Source organism: Bombina bombina, chromosome 1, assembly GCF_027579735.1.
Source record: "Bombina bombina isolate aBomBom1 chromosome 1, aBomBom1.pri, whole genome shotgun sequence".
NCBI classification, from domain to species: Eukaryota; Metazoa; Chordata; class Amphibia; order Anura; family Bombinatoridae; genus Bombina; species Bombina bombina.
The window spans coordinates 304,171,737-304,190,814 of NC_069499.1; the positions used below are offsets into that span (position 1 = coordinate 304,171,737).

At 39.1% G+C, this 19,078-nt stretch overlaps 1 protein-coding gene across 1 annotated transcript in view; it reads left to right on the forward strand.

Moving 5' to 3' along the window:
* The first annotated feature begins 6,903 nt into the window (after positions 1-6,903).
* LOC128657738 (uncharacterized) overlaps positions 6,904-19,078 on the forward strand; it is a 75,335-nt gene continuing 63,160 nt past the window's right edge. The window contains exons 1-2 of the mRNA XM_053712145.1: positions 6,904-8,459; positions 13,622-13,802. Coding sequence (XP_053568120.1) covers positions 6,904-8,459; positions 13,622-13,802 — 1,737 coding nt within the window. The remainder of the gene's footprint in view (positions 8,460-13,621; positions 13,803-19,078) is intronic.

Here is a 19,078-nt window from a genome sequence, read left to right on the forward strand (position 1 = left end):
AATTCATCAGATTTCAGTCGGACAACATCACGACTGTAGCTTACATCAATCATCGGGGGGGAACAAAGAGTTCCCTAGCGATGACGGAAGTAACCAAGATAATCAGGTGGGCGGAGGATCACTCCTGCCATCTCTCAGCAATTCGCATCCCAGGAGTAGACAACTGGGAGGCGGATTTTCTAAGTCGTCAGACTTTTCACCCGGGGGAGTGGGAACTCCATCTGGAGGTGTTTGCCCAGCTGACTCAGCTATGGGGCATTCCAGAGTTGGATCTGATGGCGTCCCGTCAGAACACCAAACTTCCTCTCTACGGGTCCAGGTCCCGGGATCCCAAGGCGGTATTGATAGATGCTCTAGCAGCGCCTTGGTCCTTCAATCTGGCTTATGTTTTTCCACCGTTTCCCCTTCTCCCTCGCCTGGTCGCCAGAATCAAGCAGGAGAAGGCTTCAGTGATTCTGATAGCGCCTGCGTGGCCACGCAGGACTTGGTATGCAGACCTAGTGGACATGTCATCTGTCCCACCATGGACACTGCCAATGAGGCAGGATCTTCTAATACATTCTCTTCGTCTGACTGCTTGGAGATTGAACGCTTAATTCTATCAAAGCGTGGTTTCTCTGAGTGAGTTATAGATACCCTGATTCAGGCTAGAAAGCCTGTCACCAGGAAAATCTACCATAAGATATGGCAGAAATATCTCTGTTGGTGTGAATCCAAGGGTTACTCATGGAGTAAGATTAGGATTCCCAGGATACTGTCTTTCCTCCAAGAAGGATTGGAGAAAGGATTGTCACCTAGTTCCTTAAAAGGACAGGTATCTGCTCTGTCTATTCTTTTACACAAGCGTCTGGCAGAGGTACCAGACGTTCAAGTGTTTACTCAGGCTTTAGTCAGAATCAAGCCTGTCTATAAACCTGTGGCTCCGCCATGTAGTTTAAATCTAGTTCTTTCAGTTCTTCAAGGGGTTCTGTTTGAACCTTTACATTCCATAGATATTAAGTTGTTATCTTGGAAAGTTTTGTTTTTGGTAGCTATCTCTTCTGCTCGAAGAGTCTCAGAGTTATCTGCCTTACAGTGTGATTCACCTTACCTGGTGTTCCACGCAGATAAGGTAGTTTTGCGTACCAAACCTGGTTTTCTTCCTAAAGTTGTTTCTAACAAGAATATTAACCAGGAAATTGTTGTTCCTTCTCTGTGTCCTAACCCTTCTTCGAAGAAGGAACGTCTGTTACACAATCTTGATGTGGTTCGTGCTTTAAAGTTCTATTTACAAGCAACTAAGGATTTCAGACAAACATCTTCTTTGTTTGTTATCTATTCTGGTAAGAGGAGAGGTCAGAAAGCGACTGCTACCTCTCTTTCCTTTTGGCTGAAAAGCATCATCCGTGTGGCCTATGAGACTGCTGGCCAGCAGCCTCCTGAGACTATTACTGCTCATTCTACCAGAGCAGTGGCTTCCACGTGGGCTTTTAAAAACGAGGCTTCTGTTGAACAGATTTGTAAGGCAGCGACTTGGTCTTCACTGCATACTTTTTCCAAATTTTACAAATTCGATACTTTTGCTTCTTTGGAGGCTATTTTTGGGAGAAAGGTTTTACAAGCAGTGGTGCCTTCCGTTTAAGGTACCTGTCTTGTTCCCTCCCTTCATCCGTGTCCTAAAGCTTTGGTATTGGTATCCCACAAGTAAAGGATGAATCCGTGGACTGGATACACCTTACAAGAGAAAACAGAATTTATGCTTACCTGATAAATTACTTTCTCTTGTGGTGTATCCAGTCCACGGCCCGCCCTGGCGATTAAGTCAGGTAATAATTTTTTGTTTAAACTACAGTCACCACTGCACCCTATGGTTTCTCCTTTTTCTTCCTAACCTTTGGTCGAATGACTGGGGGGTGGAGCTAGAGGGGGAGCTATATGGACAGCTCTGCTGTGTGCTCTCTTTGCCACTTCCTGTAGGGAAGGAGAATATCCCACAAGTAAAGGATGAATCCGAGGACTGGATACACCACAAGAGAAAGTAATTTATCAGGTAAGCATAAATTCTGTTTTTTCAATTCGTTCAGAATTGAAATTGCCCTTCATTAAAATGGACAGTTTGCCCAAAAATGTTCTCCCTTTAATTTGTTCCCAATGATCTATTTTACCTGCTGGAGAGTATTCAATTGTTTACAAGTAGCTCATTCAAAATAGCTGATTTAGCCTGTGGTATCCCCACCAATACTGAAAGTTTCTATACTTAAAGGGATAGTAAACATCAAAAATGTTATTGTTTAAAAAGATAGATAATCCCTTTATTTACCATTATCCAGTTTTGCATAACCAACACTGTTATAGAAATATACCCTTTACCTCTGTAATTACCTTGTATCTAAGCCTCTGAAGACTGCCCCCTTATTTCAGATCTTTTGACAGACTTAGGATAGACAACAAGGAAAGAGGCGCCGTATGTGTGAATCCGTGACAACCAGTAACAAAAGAAAGGACATGTGCAGGGTACTCACAATATAGGAAGGCACTCAAATGTGCCTGTAGACGCAGGCTGGTATTCACAGCACACCAGCTAGCTGTGCAAGGCACTCCAGGAACTCGTAAGGTATAGGTCTGTGTATCTTGGCAGATTGTATATAGTCAGTCCAGCAGTATAAGGCTCAGGAGATTCTGTAGAGGCACTCAAATGTGCCAGTAGGGGCAGGCTGGCTTTCACAGCAAACCAGCTGGCTGTGTCAGATATGCAGCAGGATACTCCACAGCAGACAGGATACAGGGTCAACAGGTAGCTCAGATAGAAATAATCAATAGAATTGAGGATATATGATAAAAATGGATTTAATAATAATAAAAACAGTTATAAAATACATATATCACTCATATGTTATGAGTAACAGCATGCAACGCGTTTCTCGGTATACACCGTTTCATCAGGCATGTATTCTGTTCTAAACATACATCTTAAATAGACCTGAGCTACCTGTAACCCCCCACCCCCATAAAACCAAAAGAACCAATAGAAAAAGCCCTTTGTTTAATTGCTCATAAGTTGTAGCACCTGGACACTTCTCATAGCAACCCCAATGGGAGAGATTCATTGTGAAAAGGGATTGTAATTAATGTTATTTGAATGGTATAATATGCCTCAATGGGAAAGACTAGAACGATGGATCAATTAATAATATACCTCATTAGGGGAGAATAAATTAATAGATGGATTATTATTATTATTATTATAGATACACACTAGATCAACTGTGCACATCTATCTATATATGACCGTACTTCATCTAGTGCTCGCCACTCAGTCCTATACACCATTCATACCTATCCTTCTGCTATGTTTGTCATATAGCGCAGACTGACTATATACAATCTGCCAAGATACACAGACCTATACCTTACGAGTTCCTGGAGTGCCTTGCACAGCTAGCTGGTGTGCTGTGAATACCAGCCTGCGTCTACAGGCACATTTGAGTGCCTTCCTATATTGTGAGTACCCTGCACATGTCCTTTCTTTTGTTACTGGTTGTCACGGATTCACACATACGGCGCCTCTTTCCTTGTTGTCTATCCTAGATTTGCTGACCTGTGGAGGGTGAAGATCGAGTGCGGCCTAAAGTGTTATAGAACACATACACCAGGAATAGACTGGACTGTTTATCATCTGAGTGCTATTCATCCATGGTTTGGGACTTTGATATTTAGAAGTGTATGTATATCCACTTGTGCAATGTTTTAATGCATTAATTGCTGATTATTATAGGCAATTTTTATATATATATATATATATATATATATATATATATATATATATATGCGTGTATGTGTATATGTATGTATATGTACTTTACATTTGGATTGTAATTTTTTGTAAAAATACAGTTGTCAAGTAGATATTGCTTACCATAGCGCCCCCTTTTGGGTTTATTACCCTAGTATTCTTTTGACAGACTTGCATTTCAGGCAATTAGTGCTGAATCTTAAATAACTCCAGGTGCATGAGCACAATGTTATTTATATGAAACACATTAACTAATGCCCTCTAGCTGTGAAAAACTGTCAAATGCATTCAGATAAGAGGCGGCCCTCAAGGGCTTAGAAATTAGCATATGAGCCTACCTAGGTTTAGCTTTCAACTAAGAATACCAAGAGTACAAAGCAAATTTGATGATAAAAGTACATTAGAAAGTTGTTTAAAATGACATGTCTTATCTGAATCGTGAAAGTTTAATTTGGACTTTACTATCCCTTTAAGTCCAGTCTATTGACAGGCTATGTAAACACAGCCAGCAGAATAAATTACACTCCAAGTGGGGTGTAGAAGAGATACCTACTAAAATTATAATATAACATTGTTCTAAGTATTGAGCTTTGGTTTACAAACAAATATAAGATAAGGAAGCATGTGTGTATACACAAAGTGATAACATAACAGGATCTGTTTTTACCTGCATGCTCAACCCATTGTAATAGGCTGTGTATTCAAAGCACAAAAACTATTATTTCATATACACAAATAGACCTGAAAATGCAATTTTGTATACATTTTATCCTCTGCAGCTGGTATAAAAAAGTAATTGGAAATACATTAAGGAGAAACAATTTTACTGTATACTGTTGTGTAAAAATGTGCAAAAAATGTGCAAAAAAGGAAATGCTCTTTGTTAGAACATTTATTATTACACTATTGGTTCAGATAGTGAGAATTAGATAAAGCGCCTATAAGATAATTGTACCTGTTTTTTAAATATTCTCTATATATTTTTGGCACGTGGATTTCTTTCTACACTCACAGTATTCACCATTGCATTTAAACACCTTTTTACATTTGTGACACAAAGTTGCTTATCACAAGTAGTATACTGTTGGTCACCTGGACAGCACTAACTGCGCAGTAACCCATCCTACCATATACATTTAAGAGTCAATGCACCCTTCTAGTATTTGCCAGCAAGATTTGATAGCCAATTTGAGACAAGCAGTGACACATCAGTCTTAGCAGCATCACGCTTGTTGGTCTTTGCACTCGTGTAATTTAAAGATTGTTTTTTAGAGTTGTTTTTAGAAGATTATTGTTCATATGGTATAATATTATTTGTTCATTGTGGATCCACAATTTGAATTTTAGAAATTTGTGTAATAAATTGTTTTTTATTCTAATTTTACAATTTTGTATCTATCTATTTGAATAATCACACTTAGGACTTATAAGGGATTTATACCCACAAAGAAACCTCTGAACACACCTCGCACTTAATTATTGCACTATTGCTTGCATATAATTATATGTTTAACCCCTGCAAATACATAGTTAAAGGAATTAAAAAAGTAAACATTTTCATTTGCATGGTTGCATTTTATATAGACTCATTTTTGCAATATACTTACATCAGCAAAAAAAGTTATTGCGGCATTTCAGTTCCATATGCATATATGCTGTAAATGCATCGTGCACCAGCCTTCAAACACCACCCCTTATCAGTAGTGACTTGTATGACACAAATAAAGTCTTCACTGATGCAATACACACAACCGCCAGCCCGATGAGAAGGCATGGGGCACCATTTATGAAGCAACGAATGCTGCTTCGGAGGACCATCGTTTTAGGCGAGCCTGAAATAGAAGTTAAGAAGCAGCGTCATAAGACCGCTGCTCCTTAACCCGTATGCCACATTTTAGGTGGCAAATTGAAATCATCCAGATACGAAGCGATCGGGATGATTGACAGCCCGATTGGCCGCCAGTGTGAAGGGGGCGGCACTGCACAAGCATTTCACCAGAAATGCTTGTGCAATGATAAATGTGGACAGTGTATGCTGTCTGCATTTAGCAATGTAGAGCGGACATGATTCACTATAGCGAATATATGATAAATCAACCCCTATGTGTTTGAATCCTGATCTCTAGTCACACATACTACTACTGCTGCTGAATGGTCAGATGAGGACAGCCACATCCTCTCATCTGCTGCTCACGGGTGGTACTTTAACAATGTGTTTAATCACTTTGTGGTGCCTAAACCTATAGACTTGCATTTTCACCAGTGCTAAAATCAACATGCGCTAACAATTTAGAGCATCTCATTTTTACACTAGAATAATTCTTTAAATAATTGGTCACTATTTTCTTACCACTTCTTCCACTTTTAGTTTTATATCACCTTAAACCGATCGATAGTGACTGCATTACAATCTTCTTGGAAAATTTTGATTTGGGATGATGTTTTTACTGCTTCTGTGATTATTCTTGACTTGTGAAGTGAATTTCTATGTGTTTAAAGGACAATTAAAAACAGTAGAATTGCAAAATCAACCTTTGCATAATAAAAAGACAATATGATAGCAGCGCTCAATCTGAATTTTAAATAAGCAGTAGATTATTTTCTGACAAATTTTAAAATGTATTTCACTTTGCCGGCCCCATGTAACGTGACAGCCATAAACCAATCACAGACTCATATACACAGTGAGTTTTTGCTCATGCTTATTAGTAGTTGGATGTCTAGTAGTAATTGGATGTCTCTTAAAACTACATGCTCTATCTGAATCAGAAAAGTTTCATTTTGACTCTAGTGTCCCTTTAAAAATAGTATTTACATGGATATAGATATATGTTTGTATGCATGTATGTAGAGAATGTTTCCATCATTTGATCTGTAATCTGTATATGGGTCTTTGCTAATTTGCGTTTCTATTTTTTAGGATTTATTGCGTCAGTGGTCCTATGCAGAAACAGAAATGTCTCCACACTGGTATTGTTACAAACAGCTAAGTAGATCTTTTATAATGTGAGTACTCACCAGCAGAATGGGCTGCTATTCATGGTATGAACACTGGGCATCAGCAAGACAGCTTCCCTGGGTCCCTCTCTCTCTTCCAATAGTCGTGTTTAACCTTCTCATGCTCATCTGCTATGACATACATCTGTGCTGATGAAACGCATGAGCATTCCAGCATCATTTCAAGCTCTCAGAATAATCAGCTGCACATAAAACATGACTTAAAGGAGATGCCATTCAGCAGCATGCATCCATTAAAGAGCATAGAGTCCCAAGCTATAAGACAGAACTTCAATCCTCTAGAGCCCTACCATGCAGGTAGCACAACTTATCTAAGCAATGCACAGAACAGGCTTTATCGGAGCCTGGAGAATCTCCAGAATCTGCCATGGGCCGCGCTTTCTGATTCAAGTGTTTGCACTCATTACAGAAATGTAGAAAGTGATATTTTTGCACAATACAGGAGCACCAGACACCTGTCAGAAGGCTCTGCGGGTACAATTTCAGTCCAGCGCATGGTGGACACAAATGGATCTGCTTTAGAGAGCATGACAATACATAGAGACCTGCCTATACCTCCATTTGCCAAAGTTCAACATTGGCTGTTTCCCTCCTCAGATGACAAAGTCCTTCATGGAGACGCCAAGCGAGAACTCAAGGAGAAACTCAGAATTCATAGCTCTAAGGTAGTTGAACCAAACAAACCTGTGCGTCCACAAAATTTCTTAACTGACTGTGCAGAAAAGGGCAATAGCTCATGCCAACAATGCAATAATAGTACAAACTGCAGTGTGGCTCACATAGAACATTTAGCACCTCCTCTGAGCACAAATCCAGTAACACGGCAATGCACAAGTATTTTACACAACAGGACCAGTCCTGAGCACATTAAACAGGAAGCCATGAGACGGTTGCAACTCAGAAGGCAAAATAGTTTTCCAAACTTAATGTTACATAGTGGTGATAAGGAGCTCAAGGGCATGGTAAAATCAAAGACTGCTGAATCTTTTAAAGAGCATAAGTCATATGCAGATAGACCATGGCTGGGAGATCCAACAAGGAGACAGTGCAGTAAGGGAAAATTGTACATACCTACATTCGAAGAATTTAAAAAAATGCGCAGCAAGGAGAAAAAGGACGACTTGTCTAATAGCAATGTGTCTTTGGAAAGTGCTGAATACACTTCTAAAATGTTGCCACATGTAGAACAGGACACAAATACAAGTGAAGTTAAGAACCATAGACTGAGCAATAAAACAAGCTTGTTAGTGCAAGAGAATAATGATATGCCCCATATGGATGGACACTTGGCGGATCATATCAAACAATGCTTGAATGACAGTGTAAAGAGTACCCAAAGTCCCTTCATTGCACAGCATAGTTCATTAGAAAGCAGAAGTCATCCTCACTCATTGTGCAATACATCCTCAGCACCCATTTGTTCCAGCCCAGTATCGAGGTTCCCATTGCAGCCAGTGACCATGCACAGTGAGAGAGCAGAGCATGTGGTGTGTGCACCCCATTTGTCTAAGTTCCCCTACACTACTGAGCAGAATCTAACTGCTGAAGCCCATTCTTCTTGCTGTCCATCTTTGCTTTTAGAAGCAACTGACCTGTGTGTCTATGGTGCCAAGCTGCAAAAAATGAAGGATGGACTCATAGGATCCGCTTTGGATCTCATCAAGAAAAGGTAATGGATTGAATTTTACAGGAATAAAGCAGTGTGATGTTTATCATCTTCCATGTTTAAGTTTAATACCATGTTTGAGGAGGTTAGGATAATGTAACATTATACTTACCCTTAAATCAATGCAGAGGAAAATGTAACTGCATCATTTATATGTGAAATGTCTGCAGCCCTATAATTGTTTTGGGTTGCATTCATTTGACTCATTAGGATGAAACAAATACAAACTTATCCTGAAGATGAGTAGCTCACACATTGCCTGTGATATTGTTTTGTGGACAAACAGTAGTTTTCTTACCAGACAAATTGTCTTTAAAGAGCTCCATAAGCATTAAATATTAAATACGGGGGGGGGGGGGGGGGAATCAAGATATCAAGAAATATGTTAACTAGACAAGTCTCATTTTCTTTTTTTTGGGGGGGGGGCAGTGAATCACAGAGAGCATATCACGCTTGTAAACCTAAAGCCACTTACGGCACCTTTATTTTTAATAAGTCATAAGTAAACTGTGATTTAATGTATGATAAAGGTAGAAGTCAAATATTTGGACTTTGTTAAATAGCCATTAAGGTGACAACCACTTGCAAAAAAATATATTTTCTACTATTTAAATGGAAAAACAAACAACAACAATTTATATGACTTAAAACACCCCATCTGTGTCTACTAAGCCCCATAAAGTGGAGATATTGTCCATTTGTTTCTGATCTCAAGCTGCCAGGAAATCTCAGTCCCAACTCTGATTTTCGTAATTTGGTTTTTGTTCACACTATTTGCTCAGTGTTTGTAGTCTTCTCACATTTAATGCAGTGATTACATGTGTCATGATAACCCTACAAATGTGTTACTTTAAAAAAAAAAAATACTTTGAGTGCACAGTTCAGGCATGTGTCATTTTTTTCAATTCTTGATTCAGTGGTAGTGGGTGAATGCTTTTTACAGATAGATTGTACTGAATGGAAAACAAATATATTCATCCAGTGTTTAAAGGGACACTGAACCCAAATTTATTATTTTGTGATTCAGATAGAGCATGCAATTTTAAGCAACTTTCTAATTTACTCCTATTATAAAATTTTCCTTATTCTATTGGTATCTTTATTTGAAAAGCAAGAATGTATGTTTAAATGCCGGCTCATTTTTGGTGAACAACCTGGGTTGTTCTTGCTGATTGGTGGAAGAATTCACCCACCAATAAACAAGGGCTGTCCATTGTTCTGAACCAAAAATTAGCTGGCTCTTTAGCTTAGATGCCTTCTTTTTCAAATAAAGATAGCAGGAGAACGAAGAAAATTTGATAATAGGAGTAAATTAGAAAGTTACCTAAAATTGCATGCTCTATCTAAATCAAAAAAATTGGGTTCAGTGTCCCTTTAAGTTTTCAGTCAGAAACAAAAATCAGGGAAAACCAAGCTAGAAAAACTACTGTGCCATCTTCCCAGGAGCTCTTAAATAAAAAAAAAACTAAATTTACAGATTTCCAGTCCAAAGACAACTGCCAAATGTTATCAAGCCATTTCATATTTATTAGCATCTAAAAAAAACAGGACTAATTTTAACTGAAAAAATACTTTATTAAAGCAATCTTAAAGGAATGGAAAGGTCAAAAATGAAATGTGCATGGGAGCATTGCAATTTTTTAAATAGCAGCATTTTTGCAATATACTTACATTAGCAAAATGCTTCTAGTAAAAGTTATTACTATTGTTCAGTGGCATATGCACATATCCTGTGAGGGCTCGTGACCCAGTATTCAAACACCCACCATGCCTGCTCAGAGAGGTGGCTGTGGTGTATATAGTTTCTGGAGACTTAATTTGTGCCATACAAGTTACTGCTGACCTTCTGAGGAGTTGTGGTGTTTGATTACTGCTGCGCAGGCCATCACAGGATATGTGTGTATGCCTTTAAGGGAAAAGTCACTAGCAAAATGACTAATTTAATACTTGTTCTCTCCATGTCTTACATATAACCAATATTGACCAACAGTTGATTTACACATTTTAATTTTTTATATGCTGATGTACTCTGAATTCACCTTTTGAGAAACAAGAACTCCCTTTCACCCAGACAAAATCAATAACAAGGTTATACTTTACTTTCCTGCAGTGAAAACAAAATGTTCTTTCAATAAGACTTAACTTATAAGATCTATTGCTTGTCTGCAAATGATCAATCTTACCTACAGTAATTCACTGAGCCATGAAGAATTATTAAAGTGTTTGAAAAAAAAAAAAAAACTGAGCAAGTAAAAAATAATTAATTCTAATGAGCTAGCACCAGGGTTCTAGACCTAAAAAAAAAGGTTTCCACAAAGCTGGATACTAGGGTGGTACAGATGGGGGGGATAATACATTTATATTATTTATTTATGTTTTTCTTATTTGAATCCCCCTTTCCTCCCATTTGCTTAGCTCCTTTTCCTGGGTGAAGAAGGATCTTGCAAATCTATGTCTGTTGACACTTTTGAGGATTTTTCATCAATATTGATTAGGGGAACTCAGTACCAACATCACCCTTTGTAACCACCACTGGTGCTCTCCACATATCATAAACAACAAAATTTAATTCTAAGTTAAAGGGACAGTCTACACCAGAATTTTTATTGTTTAAAAAAGATAGATAATCCCTTTATTACCCATTCCCTAGTTTTGCACAACCAACACAGTTATATAAATACAATTTTTAAATCTGTGATTACCTTGTATCTAATCCTCTGCAAACTGCCACCTTATTCAGTTCTTTTGACAGACATCCATTTTAGCCAATCAGAGCTGGCTCACCTGAACTCCACATGCGTGAGCACAGTGTTATCTATATGAAACACATAAACTAACACCCTCTAGTGGTGAAAAACTGTCAAGTTGCCCTGAGAGAAGAGGCGGCCTTCAAGGGCTTATAAATTAGCATATGAACCTCCTAGGTTTAGCTTTCAACTAAGAATACCAAGAGAACAAAGCAAAACTGGTGATAAAAGTAAATTGGAAAATTGTTTAAAATTACATTCCCTATCTGAATAATGAAAGTTTATTTTAGACTAGACTGTCCATTTAAACAAATGTCAGAAACTTTACCAAGTTTAAACCTTTAAACCCCATACGCTGACTGTCGTTTCCCCTCTAAGGAGTTAAATAATGCTGTCTCGCTGCCTTATTATAGGACTGAAAACCCCTTAAGGACACATATCATACAGGGTACATCTGTATCGTTAATGGGGTTAATTAGCAATTCTAATTGAAAGTTTTGATAAGGGTTTTTCTATGTAAAAGGGACTCCTTCTTTGTCTCTAGCCATTTTCTATGAATTCCTAAGCACAGGTTTAAGTTGATATTACGCTCAGTGGCCTAGAAAATAAAAATAGCTGTGAAACTATCTCATGCAAGCAACATGCACAATTCAAAAACATTTGTACTGGCTCCTTGTCACATCTGTTAATAGCAAGATAAGCTTCATTATCAACAAACCACATAATAACCATTAACATGGAAAGAGCGTTACTGTCAAGGACACCAAGATCAAGAAAAGATTACAGAAGAAACAAATTTAAATAAAAAAAAAACTATAAAATAGGCCCCTCTAACATATGAACAAGTGAAAACATAAAAACAGAGATATAAAAAGAAAAATACAGAGACAACCTCATCAACTTTGATACAGAAAGACATGACCATGAGATACGTCATAGAGTCTTTATGTGCTCTGCATGCTGCGCTGAGGTGGTGGTGAAAACTCCCAATGCCCCGGGATGCCCACAGCCAGCTTCCAGAAATACATGTTGTCCTATCTAGTGAGACTGCTGTACCATAACAAAACAGACATGCAAATATCTTACATAACCCGTTTAGCAAGTGTGTTTCATTAGTGTAAGTTGGCAGAAACGGCCACCACCAAAAATGCTGGACAAGATTGATGAAATGAAGTTCAATGAAAATGAAACCTGATCTTTACAATGGGACCCTCATGGTCGTCTGTAAATCTAGGCCATTGGCATTATTTACTCTCAGAGTTTAAGCAGTTCTGTGTCTGTGAATCTAGACCATTGGCATTATTTACTCTCAGAGTTTAAGCAGTTCTGCGTCTGTGAATCTAGGCCATTGGCATTATTTACTCTCAGAGTTTAAGCAGTTCTGTGTCTGTGAATCTAGGCCATTGGCATTATTTACTCTCAGAGTTTAAGCAGTTCTGCGTCTGTGAATCTAGACCATTGGCATTATTTACTCTCAGAGTTTAAGCAGTTCTGCGTCTGTGAATCTAGGCCATTGGCATTATTTACTCTCAGAGTTTAAGCAGTTCTGTGTCTGTGAATCTAGGCCATTGGCATTATTTACTCTCAGAGTTTAAGCAGTTCTGCGTCTGTGAATCTTGGCCATTGGCATTATTTACTCTCAGAGTTTAAGCAGTTCTGCGTCTGTGAATCTAGACCATTGGCATTATTTACTCTCAGAGTTTAAGCAGTTCTGCGTCTGTGAATCTAGGCCATTGGCATTATTTACTCTCAGAGTTTAAGCAGTTCTGTGTCTGTGAATCTAGGCCATTGGCATTATTTACTCTCAGAGTTTAAGCAGTTCTGCGTCTGTGAATCTTGGCCATTGGCATTATTTACTCTCAGAGTTTAAGCAGTTCTGCGTCTGTGAATCTAGACCATTGGCATTATTTACTCTCAGAGTTTAAGCAGTTCTGCGTCTGTGAATCTAGACCATTGGCATTATTTACTCTGCAGTTCTGCTTATGCAAGTTACATCTCTGGGTATCTTTAGTGACAGAAAGGAATACATACAAGTATTGTCTGTAAAATTGCAAATAAAGTTACAAAAACAAATTGTTGTATAATTGTCTAATGTAACAAAAAAAATCTGTTTCTGGAGCACCTTACCCCTTTAGCTAATCAATCTATTGTAGCCCTTTCTAGCAGACAAGAGGTTAGAGCCCTGTAAACACATAGGTGCAACTGAGTATCCCTTTAAAAGCATCATTCTACATATAATGATAAAGGTTGCTGCTTAGTTGCTTACAGGATGTTTTTGTCAGCTAAGCATTAATGCTCCATTATATACATAGCTGATCATGCATGTTTTCTAAATTGATTAGCAACAAACCTTAATGCAGGATATCTAACTGGGTCTGCCCTATGCATTGTAACTGGGTGATATTGTCTTCTTCCCAGTTGTAGTGTTGAAACTGCTGCTGAAGCTCCAGCTCCAGTCAAAGTATCATGTGACCTTCCGAAAACCGATACCACATCCCAAGAGGAAAGCAATCAATCCACTGCCGTCACCATGACAACACAGAGCTGCAAGACCTTGTTAAGGGAAGAGATACCCAAAGACTCCAAACAAAGTGACAGTGTAAGTACTCATTTAAGCAGGCTGGATTGTGAATATTGGTATACAAAGTAGTGTTACTGTATGAAAAAGCAAAATTAATGTGCAACATACATTTCCTTTTATTATATTTTATATCATGTTGCATACTGTGTGATTGTCACCTTTTGTCATATGACATTGTCGATGATAGTTTGGATGTACATTTACACTAAGGTATGACAAGTTAAGCACAACTTTGAGGTCATGTTACAGCTAAAGCTAAATGTTTAATGTTCTTTGGTTTAAGACCCTTGGGTTAAGGGACATTATACACAAATTTTCATATAACTGCATGTAATAGACACTACTATAAAGAATAATATGCACAGATACTGATATTAAAATCCAGTATAAAACCCTTTAAAAACGTAGAAGCTCCCAATTTAGCTCTGTTAAAAGGGTAGCTAGAACACCCACTGATAGTGGGAAAAAACACTCCCCCCTTCATCTGCATATGAAAAGACTCTTTACACAAACAGGAACAAGATGGAGTAGGTATACATCAGTATTCTCCCAAAACTTTGGGGCTTGGTTAGGAGTCTGAAAATCAGAGCAATGTTATTTAAAAATAAGCAAAACTATACATTTAAAAAAAAAAAAAAAACCTGTATGGGCTATATAAATGGATCATCTACAAATGGTTTATGCAAAGAAAAACTGAGTGTATAATGTCCCTTTAAAACAGGGTGACAATCTATAAATCTTTATACCTTGCAATAAAAAATCTATTGCATCAGCAATGTGCAAGGGAACAGTACAATCCAATAGTGTGTTCTGAGGGTGCAGCCCCTTTTAGTTTGCCTGTGACTTTCATGAAGTTTTCAGAAGTATATCAGTCTGATCCCATCAAGGAAATTACATCCACATAACATCAAATGGACATTCTAATGCAGACATCCCATCCTGCAAAAACTCATTTCCAGGAGGTAACCACCCCCCCCCTTGGAACCCCCCCACAAAAAATATACTGCCAATATACAAATTGAGAGGACAGTTCTACTCTAACTACACACAAACACTTAGAGGGTCCAACTCGTGCAGGCAGTGTCAGAGACAACTACATAGCAAAGCTGTTTGACTACTCAGTCTGCAGCATTGCAGTTTTGAATAAGAGTAAAATAAACTTACCACTTGGCTATAATGATTTTATATCAGGATGGCATGGTTTCTCTGTGCTAGCCCTGATGTTCTCTGCTGATCAGAGCATAGCATCCTAAAAAGTAATTTTAACTTGCCGGTGTTCTGAAAATCTGACTGTAAGAAAATCTGACAGAACACCGGCCGCCTGCAAGATAATATTTACGCCCCAGAATGCACTGCTGATTGACAGGGAGAGCTCATTGTGCTTGGAGGGAGGGGTGTTCAAGAGGAGAAAAGCACAAAAAAGCACAGGAGAGGGCAGCACAGGGGAGGTGGGGACAGGATGGGAGTGCTATTGTGAGGCAAACACTGCAGCATAAATACTTTAAAATTAAACTCAAGTTAAACACAGGAATTACATTTTCTTTTTGTCATGCTGCAAATTTGTACCCCCCTGTCTGCTGTTTCCGGGATATTATATATCATTTGCGGGTGTCAGGGAGCCGCTGTTTAATGCGGGAGACTCCTGGACCTTCCGGGAGAATTAGGATGTCTGCTAATGCAAAAATTACATATATTAGTTTTTGTATTGCTGAACTTTAGCCGGTATTGCCAGTGTGTTTTTCCAGTGACCACAATTTCATAATGCTTCTCCTGTTAATATCCCATAAGCATGAGAATGTTGAATACTGAAAACAACATCAAATAGTTATGAGTGTTGTTAATCTTGTGATTTTGTACTTGAAATAATAAGGCCAAGATTACAAGTGGAGCACTATTGATAGTGCATTCCCTGGTAAAAAAGAATAACCAGAGAATGTTTCTTTCAAAGGATAGCGCAGCCATGCTAAACATCTCTCATATTACAAGCTGGGAGTTATGTGTTGCGCTCAAACGCAACACATAACAGTGCTAAAAAGGTTAGCGTGACTTGAAACCTGAAGTGAAGTGTTAGAGCTAGAATAAAAGTATTACAAAATACATGTAAATATATTAAAATAAAGTATTACTCTATAATTTATTTTTATTATTGGAATAAATGTATAAAAAGTATTTCTCTTGTAAGGTGTATCCAGTCCACGGGTTCATCCATTACTTGTGGGATATTCTCCTTCCCAACAGGAAGTTGCAAGAGGACACCCACAGCAGAGCTGTCTATATAGCTCCTCCCCTAGCCCCCACCCCCAGTCATTCTCTTGCAACTCTCGAAAAGATAGGAAGCATCAAGAGATATGTGGTGACTTAGTGTAGTTTTACCTTCAATCAAGAGTTTGTTATTTTTAAACGGTACCGGCGTTGTACTGTTTTACTCTCAGGCAGAAATTAGAAGAAGAATTCTGCCTGTAGGTTTGATGATCTTAGCGGTTTGTAACTAAGGTCCATTGCTGTTCTCACACATAACTGAAGAGTAAGGGAAAACTTCAGTTGGGGGAACGGTCTGCAGATTACCTGCTTTGAGGTATGTTCAGTATTTTTATTTCTAGAGAGATGAATAAGTTCTAGAAAATGCTGACAGAGCCTTCTGTATTTGAGGTAAGCTAGATGCAGTGATTTAACAATGACTGGGATCATGCTTACAAAACAGGGTAATACTCAAGTTAATACTCATATTACTTAGTGACAAAACGTTTTACATGTTTCATAAATAGGACGTTTTTTCTCTGAGGGAGATAAGTCTTTATTTGGGGCCTAGTTTCCACGTGGCTAGTTAGATACTCCTAGGAGTATTTTCTTAAGGCCCCTCTAACATCCAGTACATGGTGGGAGGGGCCTATTTTCGCACTCTTCCTTCAGACTGAGACATCCAGCTTCCCTAGAGGAGTCCTCTGGCATCTGAGGACCATTACAAAGGGTTTATTTCTGCACAAAATCGTATTTGAGGGCAGGTAGGAGCCTCAGCAGAGCAGGTTGGTTCAATGTTGCTTTAGTCCCTTACACACACTGTAAAAATTTCAAAGACTTTACTATATTTTTTCTCTTAAAGGCACATTAACGTTTTTGTTTAATTGCTGTTTCACCTTTATTAAAGTGTTTTCCAAGCTTGCTTGTCTCATTACTAGTCTGTTAAACATGTCTGACATAGAGGAAACTCCATGTTCAATATGTTTGGAAGCCATTGTGGAACCCCCTCTTAGAATGTGTACCAAATGTACTGATATTTCTATAAACTATAAAGACCATATTATGGCGCTTAAAGATTTATCTCTAGAGGATTCTCTGACTAAAAAAAGGGAGATTATGCCATCTAGCTCTCCCCATGTGTCAGAACCTATAACTCCCGCTCAAGTGACGCCAAGTACGCGTCTAATTCTTTTACCTTACAGGACATGGCGGCAGTTATGAATGCTACCCTCTCAGAGGTATTGTCTAAACTGCCAGGGTTACAAGGAAAGCGAGACAGCTCTGGGGTTAGAACTAATACAGAGCTTTCTGACGCTTTAATACCTGTGTCCGATATACCCTCACAATGCTCAGAAGCCGAGGCAGGTGAGCTTCTATCTGTGGGTGACATTTCAGACTCAGGGAAGGCGTTGCTTCAGTCTGATTCTGATATGACAGTGTTTAAATTTAAGCTTGAACACCTCCGCTTATTGCTTAGGGAGGTTTTAGCGACTCTGGACGACTGTGAACCCATTGCAGTTCCAGAAAAATTGTGTAAGATGGACAAATACTTTGCCGTGCCTATTTACACTGATGTTTTTCCAGTCCCTAAGAGGTTTTCGGAAATTATTACTAAGGAATGGGATAGACCAGGTGTGCCGTTCTCTCCCCCTCTTGCTTTTAAAATTATGTTTCCCATAGATGCCGCCATACGGGACTCGTGGCAGACGGTCCCTAAGGTGGAGGGAGCAGTCTCTACCCTAGCTAAGCCTACAACTATCCCAGTAGAGGACAGTTGTGCTTTCCTAGATCCTATGGATAAAAAATTGGAGGGTCTCCTTAAGAAAATTTTTATACATCAGGGTTTTATTCTCCAGCCTCTTGCATGCATTGCCCCAGTTACTGCTGTAGTGGCTTTTTGGTTCGAGTCTCTTGAGGAGGCTCTACAGGTGGAGACCCCGTTAGATGATATTTTAGACAGGATTAAAGCTCTTAAGTTAGCTAATTCCTTTATTTCTGACGCCATTTTTCATTTAACCAAGCTAACGGCTAAGAATTCAGGTTTTGCCATTCTGGCGCGTAGGGCGCTATGGCTTAAGTCCTGGTCAGTAGACGTTACTTCAAAGTCTAAGCTTCTTAACATCCCCTTCAAGGGACAGACCCTATTCGGGCCTGGCCTGAAGGAGATCATCTCTGACATTACCGGAGGAAAAGGTCACGCCCTTCCTCAGGATAGGTCCAATAAGTTAGGGACCAAACAGAATAATTTTCATTCCTTTCAAAACTTAAAGAGTGGCGCATCTTCAGTTTCCTCTAATACAAAACAAGAGGGAAATTTCACCCAGTCCAAACCAGTCTGGAGACCTAACCAGGCTTGGAACAAGGGGAAGCAGGCCAAAAAACCTACTGCTGCCTCTAAGATAGTATGAAGGAGTAGCCCCCAATCCGGGACCAGATCTAGTCGGGGGCAGACTTTCTCTCTTCGCCCAGGCTTGGGCAAGAGACGTCCAGGATCCCTGGGCACTAGAGATTGTTTCACTGGGATATCTTCTGGAATTCAAAGGTTCATCTCCAAAGGGGAGATTTCATCTCTCACAACTATCTGCAAACCTACTGGTTATGGGAGTGATCCACCCAGTTCCAAGGGAGGAACAGGGTCAGGGTTTCTATTTAAACCTGTTTATAGTTCCCAAAAAAGAGGGAACTTTCAGACCAATCTTGGATCTCAAGATCCTAAACAAATTTCTCAGGGTCCCATCCTTCAAGATGGAGACAATCCGAACCATCCTCCCTATGATCCAGGAGGGTCAATATATGACTACCGTGGACTTAAAGGATGCTTATCTCCACATTACGATTCACAGAGATCATCATCAGTTCCTAAGGTTTGCCATCCTAGACAGGCATTACCAGTTTGTGGCTCTTCCCTTCGGGTTAGCCACGGCGCCAAGAATCTTTACGAAGGTTCTAGGGTCTCTTCTGGCAGTTCTAAGGCCACGGGGCATAGCGGTGGCTCCTTACCTAGACGACATTCTAATCCAGGCGTCGACTTTTCAAATCGCCAAGTCCCATACGGA